This window comes from Cyanistes caeruleus, chromosome 2 (assembly GCF_971803275.1).
Source record: "Cyanistes caeruleus chromosome 2, bCyaCae1.hap1.1, whole genome shotgun sequence".
NCBI lineage: Eukaryota > Metazoa > Chordata > Aves > Passeriformes > Paridae > Cyanistes > Cyanistes caeruleus.
In genome coordinates, this window is record NC_141702.1 from 94,992,786 (window position 1) to 95,017,940 (window position 25,155).

Genomic DNA, 25,155 nt, shown 5'->3' on the forward strand with positions numbered 1-25,155 from the left:
TGCCAAGCTGCCAGTCTGCTCCCCAGGCAGTTGTGCTGGCAGTGGGGAGCAAACGGCACAGCAAGAAAGTTGAAAGCTGAGGGATGCTTAAGTTGGAAAAGGCCAGAGGAGCGATGTTCATCCAGCTGCCTTCTATTCACTTCATGGAGGTTAACATCTTCTAGCACTGCCTGTTGTTTGTGCAAAAAAATGAGTTTTAAAGAATGGGCAACTTAGGGATTTAAGGATTCTATCTGCTGCATGACCAAGTGAATACATGTCTTTCCTTGATTAATCATTGTTCATTTTGCAGGCGACTCTTTCATCTTTCAGTTATTTGAAGGAAAAGCAGTGGCTACAAACTTGTTTCAAAATTATTTATTTTTTTTTTAAATTTAGGTTTTTCACTTGCTGCAGTCATACCTGGAATCAAACCAGTTTGTTAGTTTGGACTTCCAGCAGGGACTGGGTGACATCATTACCTGTATGGGAACCAAGCTGTGGCTGGCTGAAAGGTAAGATAAAACACAAAATACCTGATTTATAAACACAGTTTAATGGAAGACTTGGTTGATTTTTAAAGTTATTTTAGCAAGGTGGACAGATTTATTTGTCTATAAATATGTAAAAGTTAGATGCCTTATTGGTTTGCTGATTTTCAGTCGAGGTGATTTTTTTTTTTTTTCCCCCAAAAGCAAGGATGGAAAAACATTGTAGTCCAGACATTAAAGAAAAAAATAACTGTGAATGAACATTCTATATGTTCTACATTATATTCTACATATATTATCTACTGTTTATGTATTATATCTACATATAATACATATATATATTCTGCAGAAACAGACATTTTGAGAATAACTGTTACTTCTTGGCTAAGAAAAATATGCCACATATATGAGGTTTTTATGTTTCTATTTTTCTGACTTTGACCTTTACAGAAAATTAGTAGGAAAATGTCATAGCAATTGTTTAAACTAAATTGTTTAAACACTAAGTGTTTAGCTGCCCACAAACAATCCAAGAAAGATTCAGAAACATTTTTCATAAGTTCATCGTAAGGGGACTGTAATGTAATATGATATGATATAATATGATATCATATCATATCATATAATATCATATATAATATCATATCATATATCATATCATATCAATCATGATGTGCAGGTAGTGCGGACCTCTGATAAAACCCGAGTCATTTTCTGATCATCAAAACCACAATCTTTAGAGGTTTTGAGAAGAGGGGTATCTAGTGTGTGGGGAAAATCTATCAGTGTTAACTGAGTTGGGATAATGAAGATAGAGTTGATCTTTGGGAATTACAGAAGTGTCTCCTCACAGAGTAGGAGTGATGATATAGCAGATAAAACTTGATGCAAATAATTGGAAAATGGTGCTCATAAACAAAGTCTGGATTTTACATGGGGAAAGAGTGGTTTAGAGAGTGGATTTTTTGTTTGAAAAAAGTTACTTTTTTTCTTTGTAGTGCCCAATAGGGGAGGGGGCAAATATCATTAAAAAAAGAAGAAAAACACAGAAAATCCATCTGTGTTTGGGTATTAACCTGTGTTGTATATTTAAATATTGCTTAAATCCCAAAGGAAATACAGGAGGAATCAGAAGCAGTATAAAGACTGCCAAGTATAGAACAGTTTCTACTTGGCGACTGATTAAATAGGCTGAGATTATTTTTTTTAATCATGGAAAAAGGACAATTGAGGGATGTGAAATATGAGTCCCATAGAAAGGGACAGGAAATTAGAATTCTGTCCAAGGTGGTAGATGTAAAAGAAACCAACTAATGAAGTTTTTAATGTAATTTTAATTTGTCTATGGAACTCTGTCTCATAAGATAGTCTTAGTTTTAAACCTGTCTGAATTTTTAAACAACCATTTAATGGAGTCATGGAAGGAAAGTCCAATGAGGCTACTGAATATGTGGGCATCACATTTGGCTCAAGAAATTCGTCAGCAACCTTGAGGGTTGAGACAGAGATTTTGGCAAGTGTCACTATTGTTATGCTTCCGTTTCCTGTGCATCTGCTGTCTGCCCCAACTGGAGATATCATGGTGGATTTGGTGGACCTTTTCACTTGAATCACTTTTCACTTGAAATGTAAGCATTTTTAAGTGTTTAAATTAGAATGTTAATTTGCATAACTGAATTAAATTCACTGATACTGTTACGGAGAGTTAAAACCCAAACACTGAAGACCAAATTCGGTAGAAAGACACTCATGCAAAGTGATTCAAACCTCTTTCTCTTTCAGCAAATACATAAAGGCTGGGCTCTTTCATGACAGATTTTAAATAAATTCTATTTCCAAAATATTTTTTCAGAACTTCCCTTTCTAATACATCAGTCATCAATTGATGACTGGTTGGGTTTTTAGTGAGTTTTTTTTTATTATTTTATTATCATCCCTGGAAATTAAAACTCTTCAGGCCCTCTCTAAGAAATTCTTGTGCACAGTAAAGGTGTTTTCCCAAAGAAAAGTGTTTTCTCTTTCACTTGCTTGTAAAGAGTCACAGCTGTATGTGCTGATAATAGCTCCCTGATATTAACTAATGTCAGCAACACATTCTAATTTTGTCAGTTTGTTGTAGCCTCCTTGTCGTTGTTCTCCACAATGCAGTTAATGCTATACATAAAGGGTTTTAGAATGTCTTTATCCCCAGAAAGTAAAATTTTGTATTCTGCGCATGCAGCCTTTCAACATTTAGAGCATAGGGATTTTAGCTGACAGAAACAATTTTTGCCAATTTCTAATGTACTTTGTAATTCTTGCACACTTTGAGCTTCCCTCCCCCCTCCCCTCTTCCCCCTTCCTCTTCCCCTTCCACTGAAGTGGTTTTAGTGTCCCACATTCAGTGTGCAGCTTTACTGTTCGTAGTTGACTGGGTGAAGGTGAACAACTGCTCTGTGATCAGCAGTGGAGTGTGAGGGTCTTGTTCTTGCTTTTCCTTTCTCTTCTTTTAAAGGAGTTTTAGAAGGTTGCTTGGCAACTGAGTTGTGAAACTGTGTGTGTGTTTCTGGATGTTGGGAGAGCCTATTGGGAAACAGCACTTTGTTCTTGCCCTGTTGTTAGACTTCTTGGTATGCATCTGCTGTCAGAGAGGGTGATGGCTGGCTGGACCCTCAGTCATGTACAGACATTCTTACCTTATTTCTGTTCAGGCAAAGAGAATGAGCACCACAGAGAGAAGTTAATGGATCCCCATCTGGTTTTTCTGCCTTTTTCATAAGGAGATAATTTGTCATGTCAGCGATACTGCAGGGTAGAGACTGTTTGAAAAGAGGGTATAAGAGGCACTCACTATTAATCTTAAATGGTTAAAAAAAGTTAAAATAACAGGAAAGTGGTTTGTGAATCTGGGGAATTTATTTCCAAACATCAATTTTCAGTCACATTTCTGTGCTAGTTCTGTGAAGTTCTTGTTGGTGTTCTTTCAACTATGTACTTCCTTTGTATTATGGAACAAACTTCTCTGAGAATCTTGAATTACAAAACTTTGGATTGCATATGTAGTTCTTAAAAATGAGGCTCAGTTGTCATGTGCATGTATTTGGAGGAGAGATTATTGTTCCTCAGTGGTTTCCTGAACTGGGTGGGGGTTTTTTTGTTTGGGTTTTGGTTTTAGGGTTTTCTTTGCTTTTTCAAGGCCAGAATGTAATTTCCTTTCATCAGAATTTATTGGTGTAGAATAGCTCAAGATTCTATTGCATATTCCATGTAATATAATAATCTCTTTTTCCTTTTCCATGCTACGACCTGATTTTCCTTTAGAGAGTAAAATAATGGGTTACATTCCCCAAATCGAATTTCATGAAGCATTCACTTTCTCAACTGGTATTTTCTATCTATTGTCAAGGCAGATGTATTCTGATGGGGCATGGTTGCTTTTTCTCCTTGGCTTTTTTTAATATCTTCAAAGCACTAACTTTTCTGTGTATTCAGAATGAGTATTTTCATTTTTGATGTTTTGAATGAGACATGCCTTCCATCCACTTCTCAAGGTGATGGTTGAATTTTTTCACTTTATTTGTATGTTTATACTTTGCTTGGTGTTTTTTATTTTTTTTTTTTAAATCAAAAGTAGTTTAGTAATGTTACTGCTTTCCTTCACATCAGTGTTAATTTCATTTTTTGAAAATGTGGGAGATGCAGGGTATTTGTGAATAACAGAAATTTAAAAAATATGTAAAATCTGCTTTGTTGGAGAATTTAGTTGATGGAATGAAGTGAGGTAAATTAGTCTGATGAAAGCTTTAAAATATGAACAGTTTATCAAGCTAAATATTTGGAACAGTTCAAAGCTCTGTTATATGAATACATATTTTATAAACAAGCAGTTTTTAGCTCAACTGCATACCAGGGAGTTACAAGACTAACTCTAGATGCCTTCTGCTTCATAAATACAGAATGCTGGAAGAGCAGCCTTTGAATTTGGTCATTTATTGTTGAGAACTCCCAGGAATAACTCTCTTGTTTAATTTGTAGCCTTTGTCATGACAAAATATTGGTATTGGAAAATTTGAGAAATCATGTCATCACATGGCTTTGCTGTAGGATGCTGCTTTTCAGTATTTTGAGTTGGATTTTTTTTTTTTTTTATCCCTTCCTACTTCCTGGAGACCACAGGAGAGGGAAAAGACTTGAGGTTCTGCCAGAAATCAAATTACATACTCTGCTAACCTCTAGCGATGTGCTGTTTCTTAGCTGAGAGCTTGTCTGCACTGGGAGAGTTAACATCTAAGAAGGTGGCTTTTTTGAAACTAACTTGTGGGGAACAGCCTTGTATAAAACCAGTAGGCTTTGTGTTCTGCAAGGAGTCGCTGGTTTGTCTGGAATGGGCCACCTGTGGTGTTTTTATAACCCAAATAACCTGTGCTCTGCAGTGCTGCTGCGTGCAGCTCTCTGCTTTATGGTTGGCACTTAAAAATACAAATGGGTTCTGCACAAGATTCAAGCTTGCACAACAAATACATGCAAAAGTTATTTTAGGCATGAGCTCAAAACAAGGTTCAGTGTTTGCTGAGGTATGTGCTGCTTGGATTTCCCCCGGCTGACTCTGTGATGATCCAGCTATGACTGCTTTGAATGAGGAAAATCTCATCAATATTTTGTAGCCTTACAGAGTATGGTAACTTGCCAAGTTTTGATGGCCATGGAACTCCATCAAGCTTGTTGTACCCCTTTTCCCCCTCTGCTTTTGGCAGCACTATGTGTGTGACAATAGATGATCAGTCCTAAGTCCTTCCTAGGAGGAACTTTATGTGAGGTGCACTTAAGCCATATGTGGAGAAAGCAAGAATGTGGCCTCTCTGTTTTCAGAACCTCATGGCTCGGACTGTAACCTAAATATGCCTTTCTTCTCATTTCCTCTTAGGAGAGACAGTGGTAACTTAGCAGACTATTACAAACAAAACAGGAGCATACCTAGACAGAGGTGCAACATGCCCATGGCTCTTTGCAGTTGGAAGTGTTGGAAGTGTTTTTTTGTAGTTTCAAAACAACGAGAAGTGGGGAGAATGTAAGGTTATCGTCTTTGGCAGAGAGAGGTGCTTCTCTTCTTTTACTACTCTTGCCTCTTCTTCTTCCACCACATTAAGATGAAACTTCTTGTCCTTCCAAGGTCCTATTTTCTAACTTTTCCACTTTCTCATTTCTGTCCTTAAAACCTACATATTGAGATGTGCAGTTAATTACCTTTGTTCATTACTGGTCTGTATGCATTGCACAGCCAAGTTCAAAAGTTGAAAATAGTTTTAAAGATTGAGCCTTTCTCTGCAGAAGTTTTTTTCTCTGCAGGAGTCAAATTGAGAACTTTGTTAGCTGGAGCAATAATTTGTGCTTACCCTTGCACACATAAAATATGAAGTGAAATTTTTGTTGTCCTGTTCCAGCTGAAAAATTAAGTGTACCAGTATGAACAGCTCAAAGAATCACAGATTATACTGAGTTGGAAGGGACCCACAAGGATCATCATCATCAAGTCCAACTCCTGGCCCTGCATAGGCCATCCCCCAGAGTCACACCATGTTCCTGAGAGCATTGTCCAAACACTTATTGAATGCTGTCAGGCTTGGTGCTGACTCACAAGTAATTTGTTAATCTGCACATTCTAGCCCATGGGCCTTGTTTAGCTTTGTTTGTCTTGTTTTTGAGAACAGTCATAGCACATAATGGTTCATAAACGTATTCCTAGAGGCAGTATTTTAAATTTTAGGTGCTTTTAGCAGGCTAATTTAGGTTTCTGTGCTGCTCCCAGTCCACTCTTTCATCAGTTTTGATAACACTATCCTTAACATGGCTACAAGCTGCTTATTTAGGCAGTTGGTGATTGCTTGTTTTGGAACATCCACTTTAGGTATCAGTAGAGATGTTTGGGCTTCAGGCTGAAGTTTAAGATGTACTTTGCATAAGATAAAATAGTGTTTGACTCTGGTTCATAGGTATATTCCTACACTTAATTACAAACATTTCAGGAATATTAAGTTTTGGATAAGGTTGTTTAAGGTTTTCCCTCAACCAGTGCAACATTTGGAGTAGGCAGAAATTACAATTTGGACATAAATCCTCCCTTATATCTGAAAATGCTCCTCAGTAAATAATCATAAGCGTTTTCATAGCATTTTCTTCATAAGTAAGCCCCCTGATGTTAATTGTTTAAAATTCATTAAATTTGCACATGGGGGATTAGTTTGACCTTTTAAGTATTTTAGGATGTTTCTCAGGAATCACATGAGGTTCTCATTAAGAGAACAAAAAAGAGAACAGCCAGGATTATTTTATCAATCAAGTATGCTAAAAAAAACACCAACAAAACACAGCCTTTCAGTATCATTCACCAAGGACAGCTGGAGCACAAATTAATTTTTTCTTAACAGCTGAAACTCAAGATGCTTTTGGTGGTATCACAATGAAAAAATAATTTGTGTAGCTTCTTTTTGAAGCAATAAATTCTCTGTCTTTACCAGGGAAACTCATAACAACATAATAGTCAGGCTTTGAGGCTGGTAGAAAAACTTAAATCACCAACTAGCAACTCCCTTTGGAGACAATTCCTGCTTTAATGCTGGATGAGCTCTCCCTATAGAATGGGCAAGCCGGGGGACTGTACACATGGTAATTACTTGGAGAAGATCTCAACAGCACCAAGTAGGCAAGCAGATGCACTTTTACTAATGTTTGTATTTCTATTTCTATGCGGGTGTTCCTGCGCTTCCAGGAACTCAGCAAGGTTTACTTGGTAGCGCAGGCTTCATTATTACTTTTTAAAATGCTTTCCATTAAATGTAGGTCTGTTGGCCGTGATGTTCATTGATGTGCTGGTTTTGTATTACATGGTTAAAAATGCTATGGACAAAGTTTAATAATTAAATCCATTATTAATGTCTCCTTAAGAAGACAAGAGGAAGGCCATGCATGTTGATTCAGTGCTACAGATGTGGGCTCTGAGAGAAAATATATTAAAATATGAATGCTGCCCTCTAAACAAATACACCCCCAAAAACCTCAGTCTTTAAAATACTGCAGAATTTGAAAGCTAATAACCAAAACAACAGGAGAAGATTTAATCTTTTAATCAGCCGCTTGCTGTATGTGTAGGAGTGATTTCCATAAGCTTTGTCGCCTCCATAGATGACAACTGATCCTTTCCCAGATCACGCTGCAGGTAAAATGTGGTCAGTACAAAGCCAGCTTGGCCTGGTTCATCAGCAACCCCCCAAGGACAGAGCTCCCCATGGACAGCCCTCAAGGATTGTGTAGAGTTGACTGTATCGAGAGTGAAGACATCACAGATGATGCACTTTTTGGTGTGTTTAGAAGATTTTTAGCTGACACAATATCAGGTCACATATCAGAAGAATCTGGCCACCAGAAGTAGGAATACTTTTGGAGGTTTGCCCTTCTTCCAGAAGGAGTACACTGGGAGTTGATAGAGAGGGAAAGATAAACTGTGAACCCAAAATTTAATTGCCAGTGTGCCAGCCACAAAAGCTGAGATTATGGAAGACATAGACACAGCGGGAAACTCAAAATAGGAAGTTGCACAGATTCTGTCCCTGAGTACCAGCTATTAATGCATTGGGCTGAAGCTTTTCTGGCTCTATCACTTCGGCCTGTGCCAGGAGTGGGTCACACCCCAGGAGCAGGATGACCTGAGGTGTGACTAGAGCACTTGCTCTACGGCTTTTTGGCTGTCAGTCTGTGCTCTGAGGAGGCAAGGAAGAGAGGGAGGTCTTTTGCATGGGATAACAGAGGACTTACTGCTCTGGAGAATCTTGGGGGCAAAAGACAGAAAATGCGAGTGTTCAACAGCTGAAATAGGGAGGCGGTTCAAAGGGAGGGTACAAAGCATCAGCTAATCAGAGATATCCTGGGGAGGGTAAAAGGCAGGGTTCACAAAATCATCCTCCAATGAGGGAGGTGGGGGGGAAAGGTTGGGTCACATGGACTAATCAAGCATCAAAGTTGAGGGGATTTCTGTAGTGGAATTCCAAGCATGTGGTGGGCCTAAGACAGGATTGACAGGAGACTCAGGGTAGATTGACAGTGTGGGGTGGGAGGGCCTCATTTGGACCAAACCATCAACTTGGGCAATAACAGAACATACCATTAACAAGAAACACACTGCAACAAGCTATGCACATGTTTGACTTAATCAAAATTCTTTACTGTGTTTATGTGGAGCTCAAGATGGAATTCCAGCCTTAAATCTTCCTAAAATTTTGACTTATCAGAAATGTTTATAGAGTTCAGAAGTACAAGAATTTGTACAATTGCATCCTGTGTATTACCTTGAATATGATGTTCAGGAAGCAGATTCTATTGATCTGTTAGAATGAAAAACTATATGTAATACTGATGGCTAGAGAGTAGGAGAATTTGGCGTTTAAATTCATCACTAGCAAGCTGATCTATTTTCTGCCAGCTAAAATATAAATTTCTTTGACAATAGCATGTTATTTACACAGGAGAATAGGGCAGTGTTTAATAATTACAGTGTTTCTTCTAATATGGGACTTTCTCTAAAATATTATTGATAGGTTTAATCATAAGAACAGGTCTTCCTTCCAGGAACTTTAGTCCTTTTCAGCCTTTCCAAAGTCTCCAGAAGCATACAGCATTACAGTAAGAGTGACTTTTTCTTTGAAGACCAGAGAGAGAGTTGTTGAGAGGCAGTTGATTTAATTAATTGATCACTTTGAAAATTGAAATGAAAAGTCATGCAAGTCATTAGAATGAATCTCTTCTTCTTCACAAGGTAGCTGTGAATTGACCTTTGGAGGGCTTGTTCTTGTAGTCTTGACAGCTCTGGTGTCTTTACCCTGATGCTTAAGACTGTTGTAAAATTTTTTGACAAAATCAAAGGATTTGTAGGTGACTTTGTAAGTTGTATGATATTGACTAAAGTTCTACATCAGCTTGATTCATCATCCAAATCTTGTCATCAGTTTTTAAAGTTTGGAGCTGAGTTTAACCAATCTGAATTCCTAAGTGTCACTTAAACACTGTATTTAAAAGAATATTGTGTGACACTGTTAATTATTTACTGTTTTACTGTGACCAGACCTGGAATGTACATCTTACATTATTAGGAGGAAATTCTATTTTGTTAGTTATTTAATAAAGTTATATTCCCATTTCAGAAATAAGATTAGTAGTTAAAAAGTTTGATAAAGCAGTACTTGTTAAAAATTTGCAGTCTTTCAGCCTTTTCTAAAAGCTTGGAGACTGCAAAATGCAGAGCTTTTCTGAGACCTCTTATTAAAGGTTTTAGAAATCCCTAAGATAGCTAACTGCACTAAGATACCTGTAACTAACCTCATCCACAAGAGAAATATTATGGATTTTTATTTAAGAGACATTAATTGTCTGGTTGCATTTGAAATTTCTTAGTGCTCATTGAGAGTTTGATGAAATATGCTTTGATTTTTATGTTGTTAAATTTTTAGTAAATATTGTAAGTTGCTGTATATTAAATAGTGCTTGTTCTGCTAATGATTTTCCAACATCTGTTTCCTAATGAGGGAAAATATGAGCAAAATAAACTACCTCTTTGGAAAACATTGAATTTTTAGAATAACCAAAAGCTAATGCAATAAACATTAACACGAACTGCTTTGATTTCATAATCACTAGCTTGTATCTGTCTTATTTATGTAACAAATGCAATAAATAAATGTTACAGTTGTTGTTGCCCATCTTGAAGTGAGGTGGAAAAAGAGGAATGATCCAGGATAAAATAGCTGTTAGCTCTGTAAGTCATCTGACTGTCACTGAAAACTGAGGGTTTGGGAAGATAATGAGTATCTGCAGAAGCTGTGCATCAAAGTTCTTTGGTACTTGGTATAAAGGGGTGTTAGCATCCTGACTTTTATACAGAAATCTGGATGGTTATAAATAGTTCCCTTTAATAAGCAGAAATGCCGTTTAAGGGCCTCTGCAAACCTTAGTGGTTACAGAAGCAAGAAATTGTCTTTTTCCCAGTGTTCTGACAGGACTGAGGCCAAATGTGTGAGCTTTCCATGTTCTTTGCTCCTTTTTGTTTCTCTTGGAAAAGAAGGTAATTTGCTCAGTAATTCATTGCTGTTGATCTTGTTTAAATTAAACAGTAATACAGGAGAAACTTAATTTTAAAAGTTAAGCCATGTGTTCCTGATAGAGTTGAAGCAATGAAGTTGTGAGAGCCAAGTACACAGGAGGTCTGTGACCACATATTACTGATTTCTTCAATAAATGCCAGTTTGGTTTGTGTTAGATCTGCCATCCAAAATAAGCAAACCAATGACTACCTCAAATTCAGCATGACTTAACTATAAAAGGTGAATCAAACATTTTAAAGATAATATTTGTAGAGCTCCAAGCTGTGAGAGTCTAGGATTGATTTCAGTTGCATAGACCTAAACTGCAACCAGTGATACTTAGTGGAGGTAAAGGCAGAGCAGAAATGAAAGCAGCCCTACTGCTACTGTGGGTAGCCAAAGCCAGCTGGAGCAAACCCCAGTGTTGCATAGGGAACTTCTGAACCTGCCCAGTCTGATTTATGTCTCCAGAGAGGGAATATCTCCTGAAGGGTATGCTTCCTCATTCACCTACCAGGCAGCTCCTCGTTGTAAACAAATAGCTCTTTGTTACCCTGGTCATATAATATTCTACAAGTGCTTAATTTGGGCCTCTTCAAAGGCCTGTGAATTTTAATGGACTCTAGCTTCATTGACCTTTTTCTTTGAAAAAAGTCCCTAGACTCTTAATGGCTAACAAAAGGTTTCCTTCTGCATGTGTCTTGAACTCTTTTTAAATTTTATATTCACATGCCAGAATTGAAAATGCAATTGCAAAGAAGTCTGCTATTCTATCCCAAATTACTTGTTCAGTATTAATGATAAGAAGTTGAGTAGATTTGGAAGACTTCTATTTTCAGGATCTAATCAGAAATCTGCTATGAAGTGTCAGTAGTATGCAAACTGGGACTTGTGTTTTCAGTTTTTCTGCTGTTCAGCCAGGCCTACGTAAAATAGTGAGGAAAAAGGAAAAAAATACACTTATTTCCATCATACTGAAGATACTGTCAAGCTAGAGCTTTGGGCAATTACAAAAAAAAAAAAAAAAGGATTGTAAACCCTTTAAAATCTTCAGTTCCTTTAACTTCTTTGGCTTGTGTTCTTTCAATAACCTTGTATATTCTGTGGAGTTCCATGGTCATAGAATCCTAGAATCTCCTTGGTTGAAAGGGACCTTAATGATCACCGAGTTCCAATTCCTCTGCTGTGAGCTTGGGACACCTTCAACTGGAACAGGTTTTTCAGAGCCCCATCCAACCTGGCCTTGAACACCTCCTGGGATGGGGCATGCCATTGCATCTGGGCAACCTATTCCAGTGCCTCACCACCCCCACAGCAAAAGATTTCTCCTTAATATGTAATCTAAGCCTGCCTCCATTCAGTTTGAATCCATTCCGCCTTGTCCTGTCACTACAAGCTCTTGTAAAGTCTTTTTCTTTCTTGCAGGCTCCCTTTAGGTGCTGGAGGTCTGCAATTTTTTTGAGGCTGCACAATCCCAATTCTCTAAGCCTGTCCTCATAGGATGATCATGTCAACTCCTCCCATCGTCATTTTGTTCTCCTTGATTAAATGAGAAATAAGTTTTTTCTGCATCTTGTTCTTGCTAAGTACAAGATAATCCAAAATAGTAATTCTTTCTGTTCCTGCCTGTTGCAGGAGTCTTCCTTCCCTCTGGCAGGTCCAGTCTGTGACAGTGCTTGACTTTCGCATTATTCAGGGCAAGGCAGCCTTTGACCTCTCTTTGGTCAGATGTGTTCATACATTCTGCAGTATTAGCTGTTAGTGGAACTTAATGCAGCAGTTGCCTGCGACCTGATTTTTATTTCCACCTGGACAGTCAAACTCCAAGTGAGAGCATTATGAAGGAATACTAGAAAGTGTGGGGCAAGCTCCTAAGTGCAGTAGGATTCCAGGAGCAGGCTGGCTATGAGCTCTATATCCAAACACAAAGCAACAAATTCGACTTCTGAAAATTATGTTTCAAGGCATCTGGACACAGTATGTCCGGTGGCCATTGGGTCTTTGGTGCCAGCTCTTTGACTTCCAGATGTGCTGTTGTTACATTAAACTAATGGCTAGCCTGGACAAAGCATCGTTTTAATCAGATCACCTGGCATCACTAGCCTGCTATTAGTATAGATGTGTAATGGTATGAATATTGTTTTGATAGCTATTTTATATTTCTGGGTGGATATACCCTTAGATATGAGAGCCCTACCCATCTCTAGCTCTACCCCGTTCAGAGTCATGTTCAGTTTATCATCTGGAGTGAGCAGATGATGTATTTGTTTCCATTAATAATCAGGTTGGAAGGGAAATTAAATAATTCTTGGGTTTTGGAAAGAAAGAAGGAATGCTGTTCCAGATGTCTGGAGCTCTCACCTTTTGCTACTGCTGTGACTTTCTTGTTTGGAGGAAGGTTTCCTCAAATCTTGTTTATGAGAGCATCACTTTATTGGTATTGGTGTTAAAACGGAAACAACTTGTATTATCCCCACTCTTGTTGCTGAAGTTCTGCACAAACAGGTCATGTTAAATACTGTGCAGTGCATCATTTGAAATGTTCAGCACTGTGATTTTTGGCTGTCAGATCTGTTACGTAAATCGCAGTTTGATTGTCTTCAAGACTGAGCTTACTGCTACAGTCTGAACAATGCTGAGGTTTCTTGGTTTTGGAAAACTGAATTTCCTGTTGTGTCCATCTGGCACATATGGATGAGAATTCACTAGCATCACTAGAGCAATGGAACCAGCCAAGGACAAACGTTTGGCATGTTTTATGCTGGAAAAGTCTCATTTCAAAATCAAAACATGCATATGCACATACTTAAAATGAAGTGGTAAATGCTTAAAAGCTGGACCAGAATAAAAAACATGCCAGTGTTGCTGTTGCCTCTTCAGTAAAAATTGCACGAGCTATATTTTGCCCAAGGCACAGTTTGTACATTGGAAATTTTCTTTCCACTGAAAACATGAAATGATAAGCAAGTCATCCATTTTTTGAGGGAGCTGAAGTGCAATAGACCCATTATGTTCCTCCTATTGGCTGAAAACTGTTGTGGCTGCTTTCATCCATTTGTGAGAGACCTCTTGTGGTTTGTTTTTCTTCTGAGCCTTTGACTGATCAGGCCCTCTGTTTTCTCATGGTTTGAGCTCCCAACTCTGTGAGTGTTCCTTAGTGGTGTTTTTACACGTTTGTGAAGAACATCTTAGGCAGCAACTGGATGCCCAAGATAAAGGAAAGATCTTTGCTTAACCAGGGTGGATAGAAATTAAGTCTGCCTAATATGACTTTTCAAAAATAGGCCATATTAAAATTGCTTTGGCTTTTTAAGGCTTTGGTTCTTGATGATGTGCATCTTCTCAGCAGGCAGCTTTTAGCTCTTGTGCTTTAAGACAGGTGGTAGGAGGCAAACATGAAGAAGTTTGGGGAGGTATGAACCTAGACTAGTACATTATTAAGAAAGTGTCCAAAAAGTCTCTATTTATGCAAAAGGAGAAAAAAAACTCTTCTAAAGAGAGATCCTGGTAGCAGATATTCTGCTGTGCATTATGCAGATGAATAATATTGTAGTCCATAAAAGAAGGCGTAAGTATTTTAGGCTTCTTGCAGAGTTTATTACTGAAGGTGAGAGCAATGTTTCTGGTTAAAGTTGTCTTTTTTAAGGTTTTTTAGGTTCATAGGCTAACTCTCCATAGGCAAATACAGCAGCCAAACTATGCAAGAACCTCAAACCTTCCATTTTAATGATCACATATCTTACTTGAAAAACTTTTTTTTTTTTTTTAATTTTAAGGATAGAGTTTAAAGTTAGAGTTCATAATGTTTGTTGGAACATTTTTAATTCACAATTTTTGGAAGTTTCAAACATCGAGATAAGCATACAAAGAAAGTGCCAGATAAAATAGAAATTAAATACTGAGCAGAATTAGTCATACTTCAAGCTTGTGCTGCTTGATTCTGAAAGTTTTTGTTTTAGTACAAGTCCCATTGGGCTCTTTAGAATAATTTCTGTGTTTTGAAATAGATTTCCTGTTTGTTCACATTTTAAGTAATATTTTTAAAGAGTTTTTATGGCTAAATATGTTTCAGTGATAGTAATACAAAGAAAAATTAAGTTGTTAACCTAATTTTATTTTTCATATTGGATAGAAAATAGATGTTTCTCACTTGCAAATTGAAAAGGTAGAGTAGAAAGTAGCTTATTGCCAGTTTCCATTATATACATAAAATCCCTAGTATTCTTGTTTGGAAAAAGAAATACCTAATTTTAAAAACATGAACACCTCTGGTCATCATCAGAAGAGTGAGAGAGCTGTGGCTATTAAAAAGATGTACCAGGTACCTTGCAAGGGAAGTTTCTTGTTTATGAGCTGTAAAAGGAAGAACTGAAGAATTCTTTTTGTGGATGCATTTAGTTCAACACATTATCTGTAAACAAGACAAAGACGTAGTAGGTGCTACAATGAGCTGGTTCATCCAGTAATAATGAAATTTATCAATAGCCATTTAGTGGAATGGCTGGAGGAGGAAGGTGTTGCCAGTTCTGCAAAGGTGACTGTCACTCAGAGTGGACCAGGAAGTGAAGCTTAGGCAACTTGGCCTAATTATATTATATACACAGTCTAATTTGACCAGTAGTTTATCTTTATTAATTAAAATAGACATGCCAAATTAGTTTGTTTTACTGCTGTTTCTGAGCATAAAGTTGTAAGGTTTAAGCTTTAAAAACTTGGGTTTTTTTTCAGGCTAAATCCTTGTTTGGTGACCAGAGCTGCCTATCTTGATGTCCTTGTGATGTTGAGTACTCACCTGGAAAAGTTTCAAAAGCAAGGTAAGTCAAATGTACTGTTCTATACGTTGGATTTAATATGTGTATCTATTTCTGAGCCCTGTTGAATCTGGAGAAACTATAGTACATTACTTGTGTTTAAGGTACCTACTGACTTCTGGAATCCTTTAGCTGCTTTGTAGAAGTAGGCCCTTTATTCTGCCTTCTCAAAAGCTAGTCCTAGGTTTTGTTGAGGAGAAAACTGAGGTACAGCTCCATGCCAAGGCTTGAGGTGATGATCTTGTAGTATTCCTAGTCCTAGAATAGCCAGCAAAAAAAAAAAGATCCTCTCCATGTTCCAAAATGGTTTTTTTGATCCAAAATCCAAATCCCAGACTATTGTTATTTTAACCTTTCTATAAAGCCATAGAAATGTTTCTTTGTGAGACACCTGAAGTAGTTTTAGGGAAAGGATTTTCTAATGTTTAGAAGATTTATAAAATATAGCTGAGAGCTTATTTCAGTTTCTTTTTTTCATTTTGATTCTTTATCAATGGGAATTTTTTAAGGACTATTGAGAACTATCAGTGGTTTTAATGTTGTAGATTATAGTTAGCAACAGTACAAAACAAGCTGTGAACAATAAGAAAAACAAAGGTATGGAGGAAGGTATGTCTCTTCACATGTGCCAGCGTGTAGGCAGCTTTCAGTCAGCTGTAAGTAGCTTCCTTGTGGGCCTGTTTTGTTCATTTCTTATTAACAAGTGAGTAATAAATTACCTTGTCAGTCCGGGAAGGCAATTAATGAATAGTTCTGTCATTTCATTAGAACTCTTAACACTGCATTTAAGTCACTGGAGCCATTTTTTATTTCAGATAGTCATGTTGTGGGCACTGTTAATTTTAAAACCAATTCCTTTTGCTTGTTTTTTGCCTGGACCTTTAGTTGATGCACTTCTATTCTAATTCTAAAATTGCTGTTGGTGTGATTTCATGTTATAGTTCAAATAGTGATACTTGTTAGGAAAGCAAATTGGTGATGAACATGTCTGAAATTAACTTCTTCAGACAGATTGATGCAGAACTAGCCCTTAAAACAGAAGAACAGACATACAGAGTGACTAGGCAAGTGCCACATGCTTTATTGAGTGGAATGTACCACCTTATCTAAAGCAGTTTCAATATAACATGTCTCTAGGGATAATTTTTTTCCAGCCTCTTTAGTGTTTTTTCTGGGACTAAGCTCTATCTACCATCAATAATTCTGATATTAAAAATACATATTTTCTTATTTTTGTTATTACTACAAAATAAAGCTTTTTAAATCCTCACATGCCATTGGCCTTAGTGATAATCCTTTGTACTGAAAAGTCTAGCTGTGTATCACAACTACAAAATAAACAAAAACAAGCCTCCTTCAACCACATTGGGGCTCATCACCCTTTTACTTTGAATGGTACTTTTAAAAAGAGAGATCCTTTTGGGAATATTAATTTTTACACTTTTTTAATGATTATCCTGTACCTCTTTTTCAGCTCCTTGGTGGTATGAATCATCCTGGTTTTTCTGTGTTCTCTTCATCTGAAGTTTCTTTCGTCTTCTGATTATTCCTGTCACTCATCCTTCAACTCTATTTTTGTATTTTCTCTTAGGAAGGAACAGCCAGTACTCCAGGGGAGGGCTCCTCATTTTGCTTACTTAGTGGGCATTCCATTTCCTTTATCTCTTTCCTATTTCAGTTATCCTTGGGGTTTTTTTTGTCTGTTGTGTTTTTTAAACAATTGCTGCACATTTGCAAAGACTTTTATGGACCTCTCCACACCAGGGAACTCTCCTTCTTTTTTTTTAATGCCCCTGACTTGTGAATAGTCCTTTGAGCCTGAGGGGCTGCACCATGCTGTGACTGGATTACCAAGTGTAGGGAATTCATTTATTTCTCAAAGCTTATGTGGACTGTACTGAACCTGGGTGCTGTAAGGTACAATTTCTGCAGAAGGAAAGCAATTATTTTTTCAGATTCTCTCTGCTTGGGTACAGTTCATTAGTATTGTTTTGCTTAAAAGTTTCATTCCTACATAGGTTTAAAATTACATATTTCAGGCAGTGTCTACAGAGAGTAAAAACTTAGGCTGGAGGTACTGTTTTGAAAACTTGAAGATACATTGGGGACAATTATATGTATCACAGGCAAGATGCCTTTCTGAAAGGAAGGAGTAATGTGTTTATATTAAATAGAAACTGAGTGTCTCATGACACAGTAAAAGAAAGACTAAACTCACCAGTTAAAGCTGAATGTTTTGAGTCTCCCATTTAAATGTTTTTAAGATATGATTATAAATTGAAGCGTTATACTTTTCTGATATTAAATATCTTACTCATATATGCATATCTCTGGTTATGAGCCAATTTTATTCTGTTCTAATGTTGATTTGTAAAGTTGTTTCAATGAATAAAGGGTGAGGGACAAATCCAAATAAAACTCTTTCTTGATGTGTTTATCTAAGAGGCCCCAGGAAGTGCTGTATATGAGTTCCAGGCCACAGGCTGAAACTGATTTTCATCAACAGAAATGGGAATGCAATGTAATGAGCCTGCAACTGGTTAAAATCAGACCACTTCTAATTGATTATGCCTGTCTAAAGAGGCTACAATTACAAAGAGGTTTTCAGAGTACAGCTCTGCCTAGGTCTTTCCTACATTATGATTATTTTCTGTAAGTGATTTGTTATTTTCAATTAATAAAATCTGTCTCTTAAAGTGCAGGATAGCCCTTAGGGAATTTACTTCACATATTCAAAATGTCTGCTTTAAAATGTCAGCTAAGGAAGGCAGGGAGTAATGGCTACCAAAAGCATCTTGTCCAGCTAAAAATTTATTGCTGGTTAAATGATGATTATTTATCTTAAACAAAGCAAAACAACCCGAACTCCACAGTTATTTCTATTTGCTGGACTGGATGGAAGTGTTGCCTGATTCATGTTACAGGGAAAAGACAGTTTTCTTTCCTTGAGGTGATAGGCAAAATCTAGAATATTTTTCTCAGCTCCTGATGTGACTTGAGGGCTTTCAGATATGCTGAGACAATGCGTAATGCCAAGACTATAAAAACATAAAAATATTTTTATTCTGTTATCAATTGTGGTTGGAAGCAAGCCTTAAAAAAAAAAATTAAAAATATAGAAATACTATTTTTGCCTTTATTGAGAGTAAAGAAAGCTCTTGCCAGGTGTAGGATTATTTGATGAGCTAATGTCTATTGTCACTATTAATAATTACTAATTGCATCCAGGGAATTTGTTCTTGCAATCCTCCCTGATGTATTTTTGCCACATTAACTGTTTTTATAGATCAAAAATCATAGATGTCTAGGGCCTTCTAATTCTCATGGAAGAACAATGCAGTCCTCTTGCAGAGGATATTCTGGCACTTCTACCCTGATTCAAATATTACAGAGGAATAAAGTGACATTTGTAGGCATAATTGGCGTTGGGAAAATGAGCCCAAGTCCAGGTGAGAACATGTTCAGCCTTAGTTGTGTGCATGATTATTTGCATATTCACAAGTTTTGATCAGGAGGAGTTAGAAGCAGAGGTCTGTTGAGCTGTAGAGCTCCAGATCCATGTGTGCATCTGAGGTTACAGGCTTTCCTGTGCACTCAGAGATGGGCTTTTCAAGAGATGGAATATTGAATATGTGAACTTCTGAGAGGACCTGTTGTAGGCATTCCTGCTTTTAGATCTTCTGGAAATTGGTATTTGAAGCAAAACAACAACTTGAGAGTATTACTGTGGTTTGCAGTGCTGGTAATGCAGGAGCCAGAGTATTGAATTGCAGTGGAAGCTCAGATCTGGGATGCTCTGTCTCTCTGTAACACATGAAGTATGCCACAAGACACAGTGGTCACATTTTCCTTCTTGCTCATATCTTGAAAAAGTTTTCTCATAGTATTTTGTCATTTTGTGAAGGGAAAAATGGATGCAACTCTATAATATGCTTGGCTGTTAGTAGCGTATTTTGGCCAGGGTTGTGTTCCAAAACATGGCACTTGTTGATAGAGTCCTGTCAGCATAAGTGAAGTAGGATGTAGAACAGAAGAGGGAAAAGATGAAAGAAAATTTTGCTGAAGATAATCCTGCCAAGTTGTTGCTTTATCCTGTATATATGCTGTCAATCTTCTGGCTGGTTTGGCCTGTTGTCAGTGTAGTGTTTTCAAAATTCAAGTTTGGTGGGAAAGAGAAAATATTTTGAAAGGATGTCAAATAGAATGAATCAGTGATTTAGGAAAAGATGCCACTTGTAATCTAACCAAGCATTTTTCTTTTCTACCTTTGAGGTGGAAGAATTTATAAAAGTTCTTGAAATTAACAAACTCCAGCGTTGTTGTCAAACTTGGCAGCAGTACTTAGTATTTACATGATTAATCCTGTTAATAAAGAAATTGTTTTGATACCAAAATGGACCAGTCAGTATTCTATTCTTACTTGTTTTCTTTCCTTGAGTTTTACAAAAACATACTTCCATTTTCTTGCTCTTTTCCAAATACCTAAACATTCTGTAGATGTAGCTTGGTTAAGATTCTCAAATGCTGCTCACAGTCTAAAGAAATGGTTGCAAAAAGTACTGTGCACTGTATATGTGATCAGAAACACGGGCTGTAATTTCAGCTGTCTGCAGGTTCTGTCCTCAAATACAAAATACTGTTTTAAATAACTTACAGTGCAAATACCATTCTCTTGGTTATATATGTCCATTTTAATTAGAAGTTATAAAATACATTTATAGAAATAATATGGATTATCAAACTTCTGGATGCTTTGCAATGCTTTGCAAGGAAAGCACATACTGATCTTTACATAGGAATCTCTTATATGTTGGAATTTCATGATTTCTAGGACTTTTAAATAGCATTCGAAGGCTATGGCCACTTTTTTCTGTATCATACTTCTTAATATTTTCTTATTCTGGAAAGAAGCTAAATGGTAGCCAAGTTTTTCCTGCAGGCTAACTTAAAAAAATGATGAATTTTGAATGGTAATAATTTGACAGGGATAAGTAGGTCGATTATTTTAGCCATAGTTTAACTTTCTTTACCTAGATTCTTAAGAAGTGTGGTCAAAGAAATATTTGAATAAAAACACTGGCAGCTTATTAACACATGTTTTGGTTATTTGGTCTAATTAGCATAGAGTGAAATTTGCTCTTAACAAATTAAATGCAGTTTTTGTTTATGTTGTCAAAAATTATATAAAGTTTGCTGCTGTATTGACTGTGGCACTGAGTAAATATTTTGGCATAAGGAAGGTAAAGAGTTAAAACATATTTACAGGATCATCTAATTGATGCTTAACTAAAGGTTCCTACTAACATTAAATTAGACAAGTCAAAAGGAAATGTTTTTAGGTACTCAGTGTTCTAATTCAATGCAGACAGGAGAATGAAGAAGTTGAGCGTGGCATTGTTGGAAGTCCAAGACATAGGGAGTGACTGGGAATTGCCTGGACAGTAAAATGCCAGCGGCAGAACAAGTGAGGGATGCTGAGGTGGTCCAAAGACTGACCAAAGTTAGTGTGAGACAGAAGAACAAAACAAATGGGCCAAGGCTGAAAAGAATAAATTTTGGGAGAAAGGAGATGGATATGTGCAATACCAACAGCTATCAAAGAAACCGTGGAGGCAGAACTTGTGACACAGGTGGTGGAGGAGGAGGAAGGTAAAAGTGATTTTAGAAGGGTGGCAGAGTCAGTGCTCAGAGGAGGGTTGTGGAGGGTACTCATGATACTGCTGGAATGTTGTGTTGAGCAGGGAATATGGAAAGGTGTTCCATGAAATAAGTGACACTAGGGGAAAGTGCAATTGGTCATGTTTACTAATGTTAGCAGTTAAAATTCTGTCCCCACATGAAGACAGAGACTGCTCATCCTTTCAAAATCAGGTTCTGTTCAGATTCTAACCACTGACTGATTTGCACTGTCTCCATGGGGTTTTATGATTTCATATGAATGCACAATACTGGAAAACTCAGTGCTGGGCCAGAGAGAAGCTGTAAGAAAAAATACCTTTGAGAAAAAATAGCTGTTTCAGTGTCTAGATATAATGTCGGGTTTTTTCCCTTCTTTTTTCCTTTGGAAACTTTCCCTTATGCTGTACAAAATGCAATGGGATGCTTGTGTCCTCATCAATAAATTGTCTGTGGATTCTGGTAGTCAGTCATGCTTGTAGTTTTGGATTGTATTGTGAGTTCTGATGCTTAGTCTCTGATGTTGAAGAAATTGCAGATGTTTTTAAAAGAAAACATCCTGCTTAAAATACACCCTTTTTATGATCATCAACAGTCACCTTAGTATGGCTGTGTAATGAAACAGACTTTTCTGTTCTCTTTGTGGTTTTATTTCCATTTAGCAGTGACTTTGCCTAATCCACTTTTAATAAAAAAGGAAAAATATGAAAGAAAATACTTTTCCTTAGTATTTGTCTAGGAAAATCTCTTCTTGGCACTGTTTACCTCAGCCTACTCCCTATTCATATGATCTGTTCAGGTGTCTGTGGATGGTTGTTTGAGAGTGGATTTTAATCTCAGTTCATAAACAATTGCACTTTCTTGCAGGGCTTGTTGAATAATGATGAATATTCATATTTTTGATGCTCAGAGCCCCTTCCCATAACAATGTACTGCAGGCACAGCAGTGTGTTATTGCTGTTCTTGTAATTTTTGTCTGCCCTTACACACTGTCAGTAAGTTTTCTGATGCTGCTAGTAACCTCCCCCCTTTTCCCCCGCTTTGTTCTTTTTTTCTGGAACCTCTGGAAGAGGAATATGGAAAATGGTTTGGATGCTTGAGGGCCTGCATACAGGATTTACTCTCAATATTTATCTAGAAGCATGCAAATATTTAGAGCTATACTAATCACTTGTACAGAAGGTAGCCCCTCATACCTGATGATCAGGAGAATTGTCCATTTGGCAGTAGCTAAATAATAACTGTGAAATTACCAAATCCTCCAGAAGTGTATCAACTCTGCAAGGAGGTGAAGCAAGTTTAATTTAAATATGGAAGGAAGTCAGATTACTCCTCTCACTTTTGAACACTGTAGTGCCTCTGAGATGAAATACCAGCTGACCTGTCCATCAGCTGATTGTTAGTCCCTGAGCAGGGACATTTTTCTGTCCTTGCTCTTTGTATCTGCTTACAGAACAGAATGAATTGGTCCTGCCTGCCGCTGCAGGGAAGAGCAGAGGAGAGACAGGCAGGTTGCAGGTTTGGGAGCCACTAAATTTTTGTGAGGTTCATAACTGGAGATTCATCCAATCTGCTATTTCCATTTTGCTCCTCTTCCTTTCCTTTTTATTTTCAGATGGTGAAAGACCATTTTACTTCATATACCTGACTGAACGTCAGTTGATCGCAAATAGGATTTAAAAAAACAGCCCGTCAAACCTTTATGCCGTGACACAGATGATGCATGATCAGTGTGGGGGATTGAGGATGTTTGTGTCGGGTGTGGAGGAGAACCAAGTGCTTGTGTAAGATGTCTCCTGTACTAGAAGCAGGCTGAAATTCTTCCTGTCCCACAAATGAAGCAATCCTTTAAGGGAAAAAAATAAAATTAAATACACTTAATTCTTGGGGGCTCTTTTGCATCTGTCAGCATCCTGGAAAGACTGCTGTTTGCCAGGACCCTTCTTTGGTCAGCCAAAATTTGTTCTCCCTTCTCACAGCAGCTGGTCATTCAAACTGTACAGTGATGTTTGTTTGTAAATAAAAGTATGTAGTTACTGTATCATAACAACAGAGGCTGACATTTACTTTGGGAACCAGTGTGGTTTTCTGGTTTAGTTGGATATTTTGATGTAAGCCAAAGGAAAGAGTTTACTTAAAGCTAAGCAGAGGAAAAAACATTTACATGAAAGCCTTTTCTTGAAGCCTTTTCTCGTGATTTCTTTGTGATGAAGTTGAAAGCAGGAATATTTCCACTGCACTGTAATAAGACAGGGGCATTCTTTCCTTTTGTACATATTTGTGTGAAAAAAAGAGTATTTGAGAGCATGTGGAGCACAAGATGAATGCAGAAGGATTTGCTTTCTGGTGTGCTGAGGCTAAGCAAATATTCAGACAGTCTTATTTTGCTGACAGCCTTGCCATTGAGACATCCAATTTTAAAGAGACTTTCTGTAAAATAGATGAGCCACAGTGTCCAGTCTTTCACAATTGCATGGGAAAAAAATTAGCCATCCAGAAGGCTTCCAAAGCAGAAGTATTTGATATGTACAGAAAAAGAGTATCTGTTGCTAAAGACTCTTGTATCACAGTCTCTGCAAGCAGTCGTTCTGGGAGTGAGTAGCTCTGCTATGTATTTATATAAAAGTAGTTCTTGCCTTCAAAGATAAATACATAAAGAGAAGTTGTGCTGGCCTTGCAAAATACAAGTGAAAGTTTGCTGAGTTGGAAGGTCAGTGCATGGCCAGCTCCTGGAGTCAATGGGAGGGTCACCACTCTCTCTAATGTTGAGTTGCAGGCTCTGGCGAAGTTGACAATGTTGCCACCAACTAAATGGAAAACACCCTCCCCCCTTCCCCTAATTATTTTTTTTCTCTCTTGCTCCCTTGTTCTCTCTCTCTCTCTCTCTGTGCACTTAATATTGCTCTCACTTTCCCTGCTCTGGAGCTTTGACCCTGCCATCCTGTCAGGTTTCCCATTACTGCTTGCATGTAGCTTACCTCAATGTAAAGCACCGTGGACAGGAGATAAAAGCATTTCTCTTGCAATTTACTTACAAATACACCCTTGGTCTGAAGAGCTGAGCCAAGTGATGTGTGTGTTGCTGGAAGGCAGCTGAGGAGGGGAGCAGATAGGAACCTGAGAGGGTGCACTGCTCTTGAAACTGAAGCTGTTTCTCTTCCAGAACTGAGGCGTTCGACCTTGAACCTTTTTCTTTCAGCTGCCTGGGATTATTTCTGTTGTTAAACTGCTGTCTGTGGAGTCAGGCTGTGTAATAGCTGAGATGAAGGCCTAATCCCTCTCCAAGGCAACCAGACAGTTGAGAAATTAAGGGGTTCTGGCAGTTGGATACGTGTCGTGTGACACGGGCATTAATGCTAGTTTATGCTATGATGCCAGTGTGCAAAAGCAGTGTGTTGGGGCTGGTTTAGAAATGTAGCAAATAAAATACACAAGTTTGCACTGCTATGAGAAGGAAGTCAGCTGTGTCCTGTAGAGGATAATGCTCTGAGACAGCTTTGCACTGATGCTGGAGTTCTTTTGACTGCATCAAGTCCCTTCAGGAAAGAAAACGTAGCGAAAATGTGAATGACAGAGCTAATGGTTGGGCAATGTGTCTGAATATTTTTCACAAATACTAGATTTCTTTGAAACATGTCCAGAATTACTCAGAAATTATTCTGTCTTACGTACTAGACGGTGTACAACCATGTTAACTTTCTGTGTAAATGTCAAACAAATTAAGATGGCTTTGGAAGAATCTGAATATGAAAGGGCAGGATATTTAACTGTAAATGGAAAGCTTAGGGAAATGACTTCATGGACAGCAAAATGAATCTATATTTGTGCTATGGCTTCATGTCAAATTCAGGAATTTAGTAGGACTATTTGGACAGGCTTCTAGCAGTGCTCAGTGTTTAATTATAAATAGCAAAGTTAAATTAGTTGTCTTCTTGCAGATACTGAAGAAATATAAGTTTATTTAATCTTTGTATTTACCTTTAGTGCATTTTCACATTTTAAAAAACCTAAACTTCCAACATCCCCTAGCACTAATGGCTCTGTTCTCTGTTCTTTTGTGATTTTCCTCTACTTGCATTTGAATTTTGTGGA

At 37.5% G+C, this 25,155-nt stretch overlaps 1 protein-coding gene across 2 annotated transcripts in view; it reads left to right on the forward strand.

Moving 5' to 3' along the window:
- THADA (THADA armadillo repeat containing) overlaps nucleotides 1-25,155 on the forward strand; it is a 152,142-nt gene that overhangs the window by 91,181 nt on the left and 35,806 nt on the right. For both annotated transcript variants that reach the window (XM_086878437.1, XM_086878438.1), the window contains exons 30-31: nucleotides 379-494; nucleotides 15,305-15,390. In XM_086878437.1, coding sequence (XP_086734563.1) covers nucleotides 379-494; nucleotides 15,305-15,390 — 202 coding nt within the window. The remainder of the gene's footprint in view (nucleotides 1-378; nucleotides 495-15,304; nucleotides 15,391-25,155) is intronic.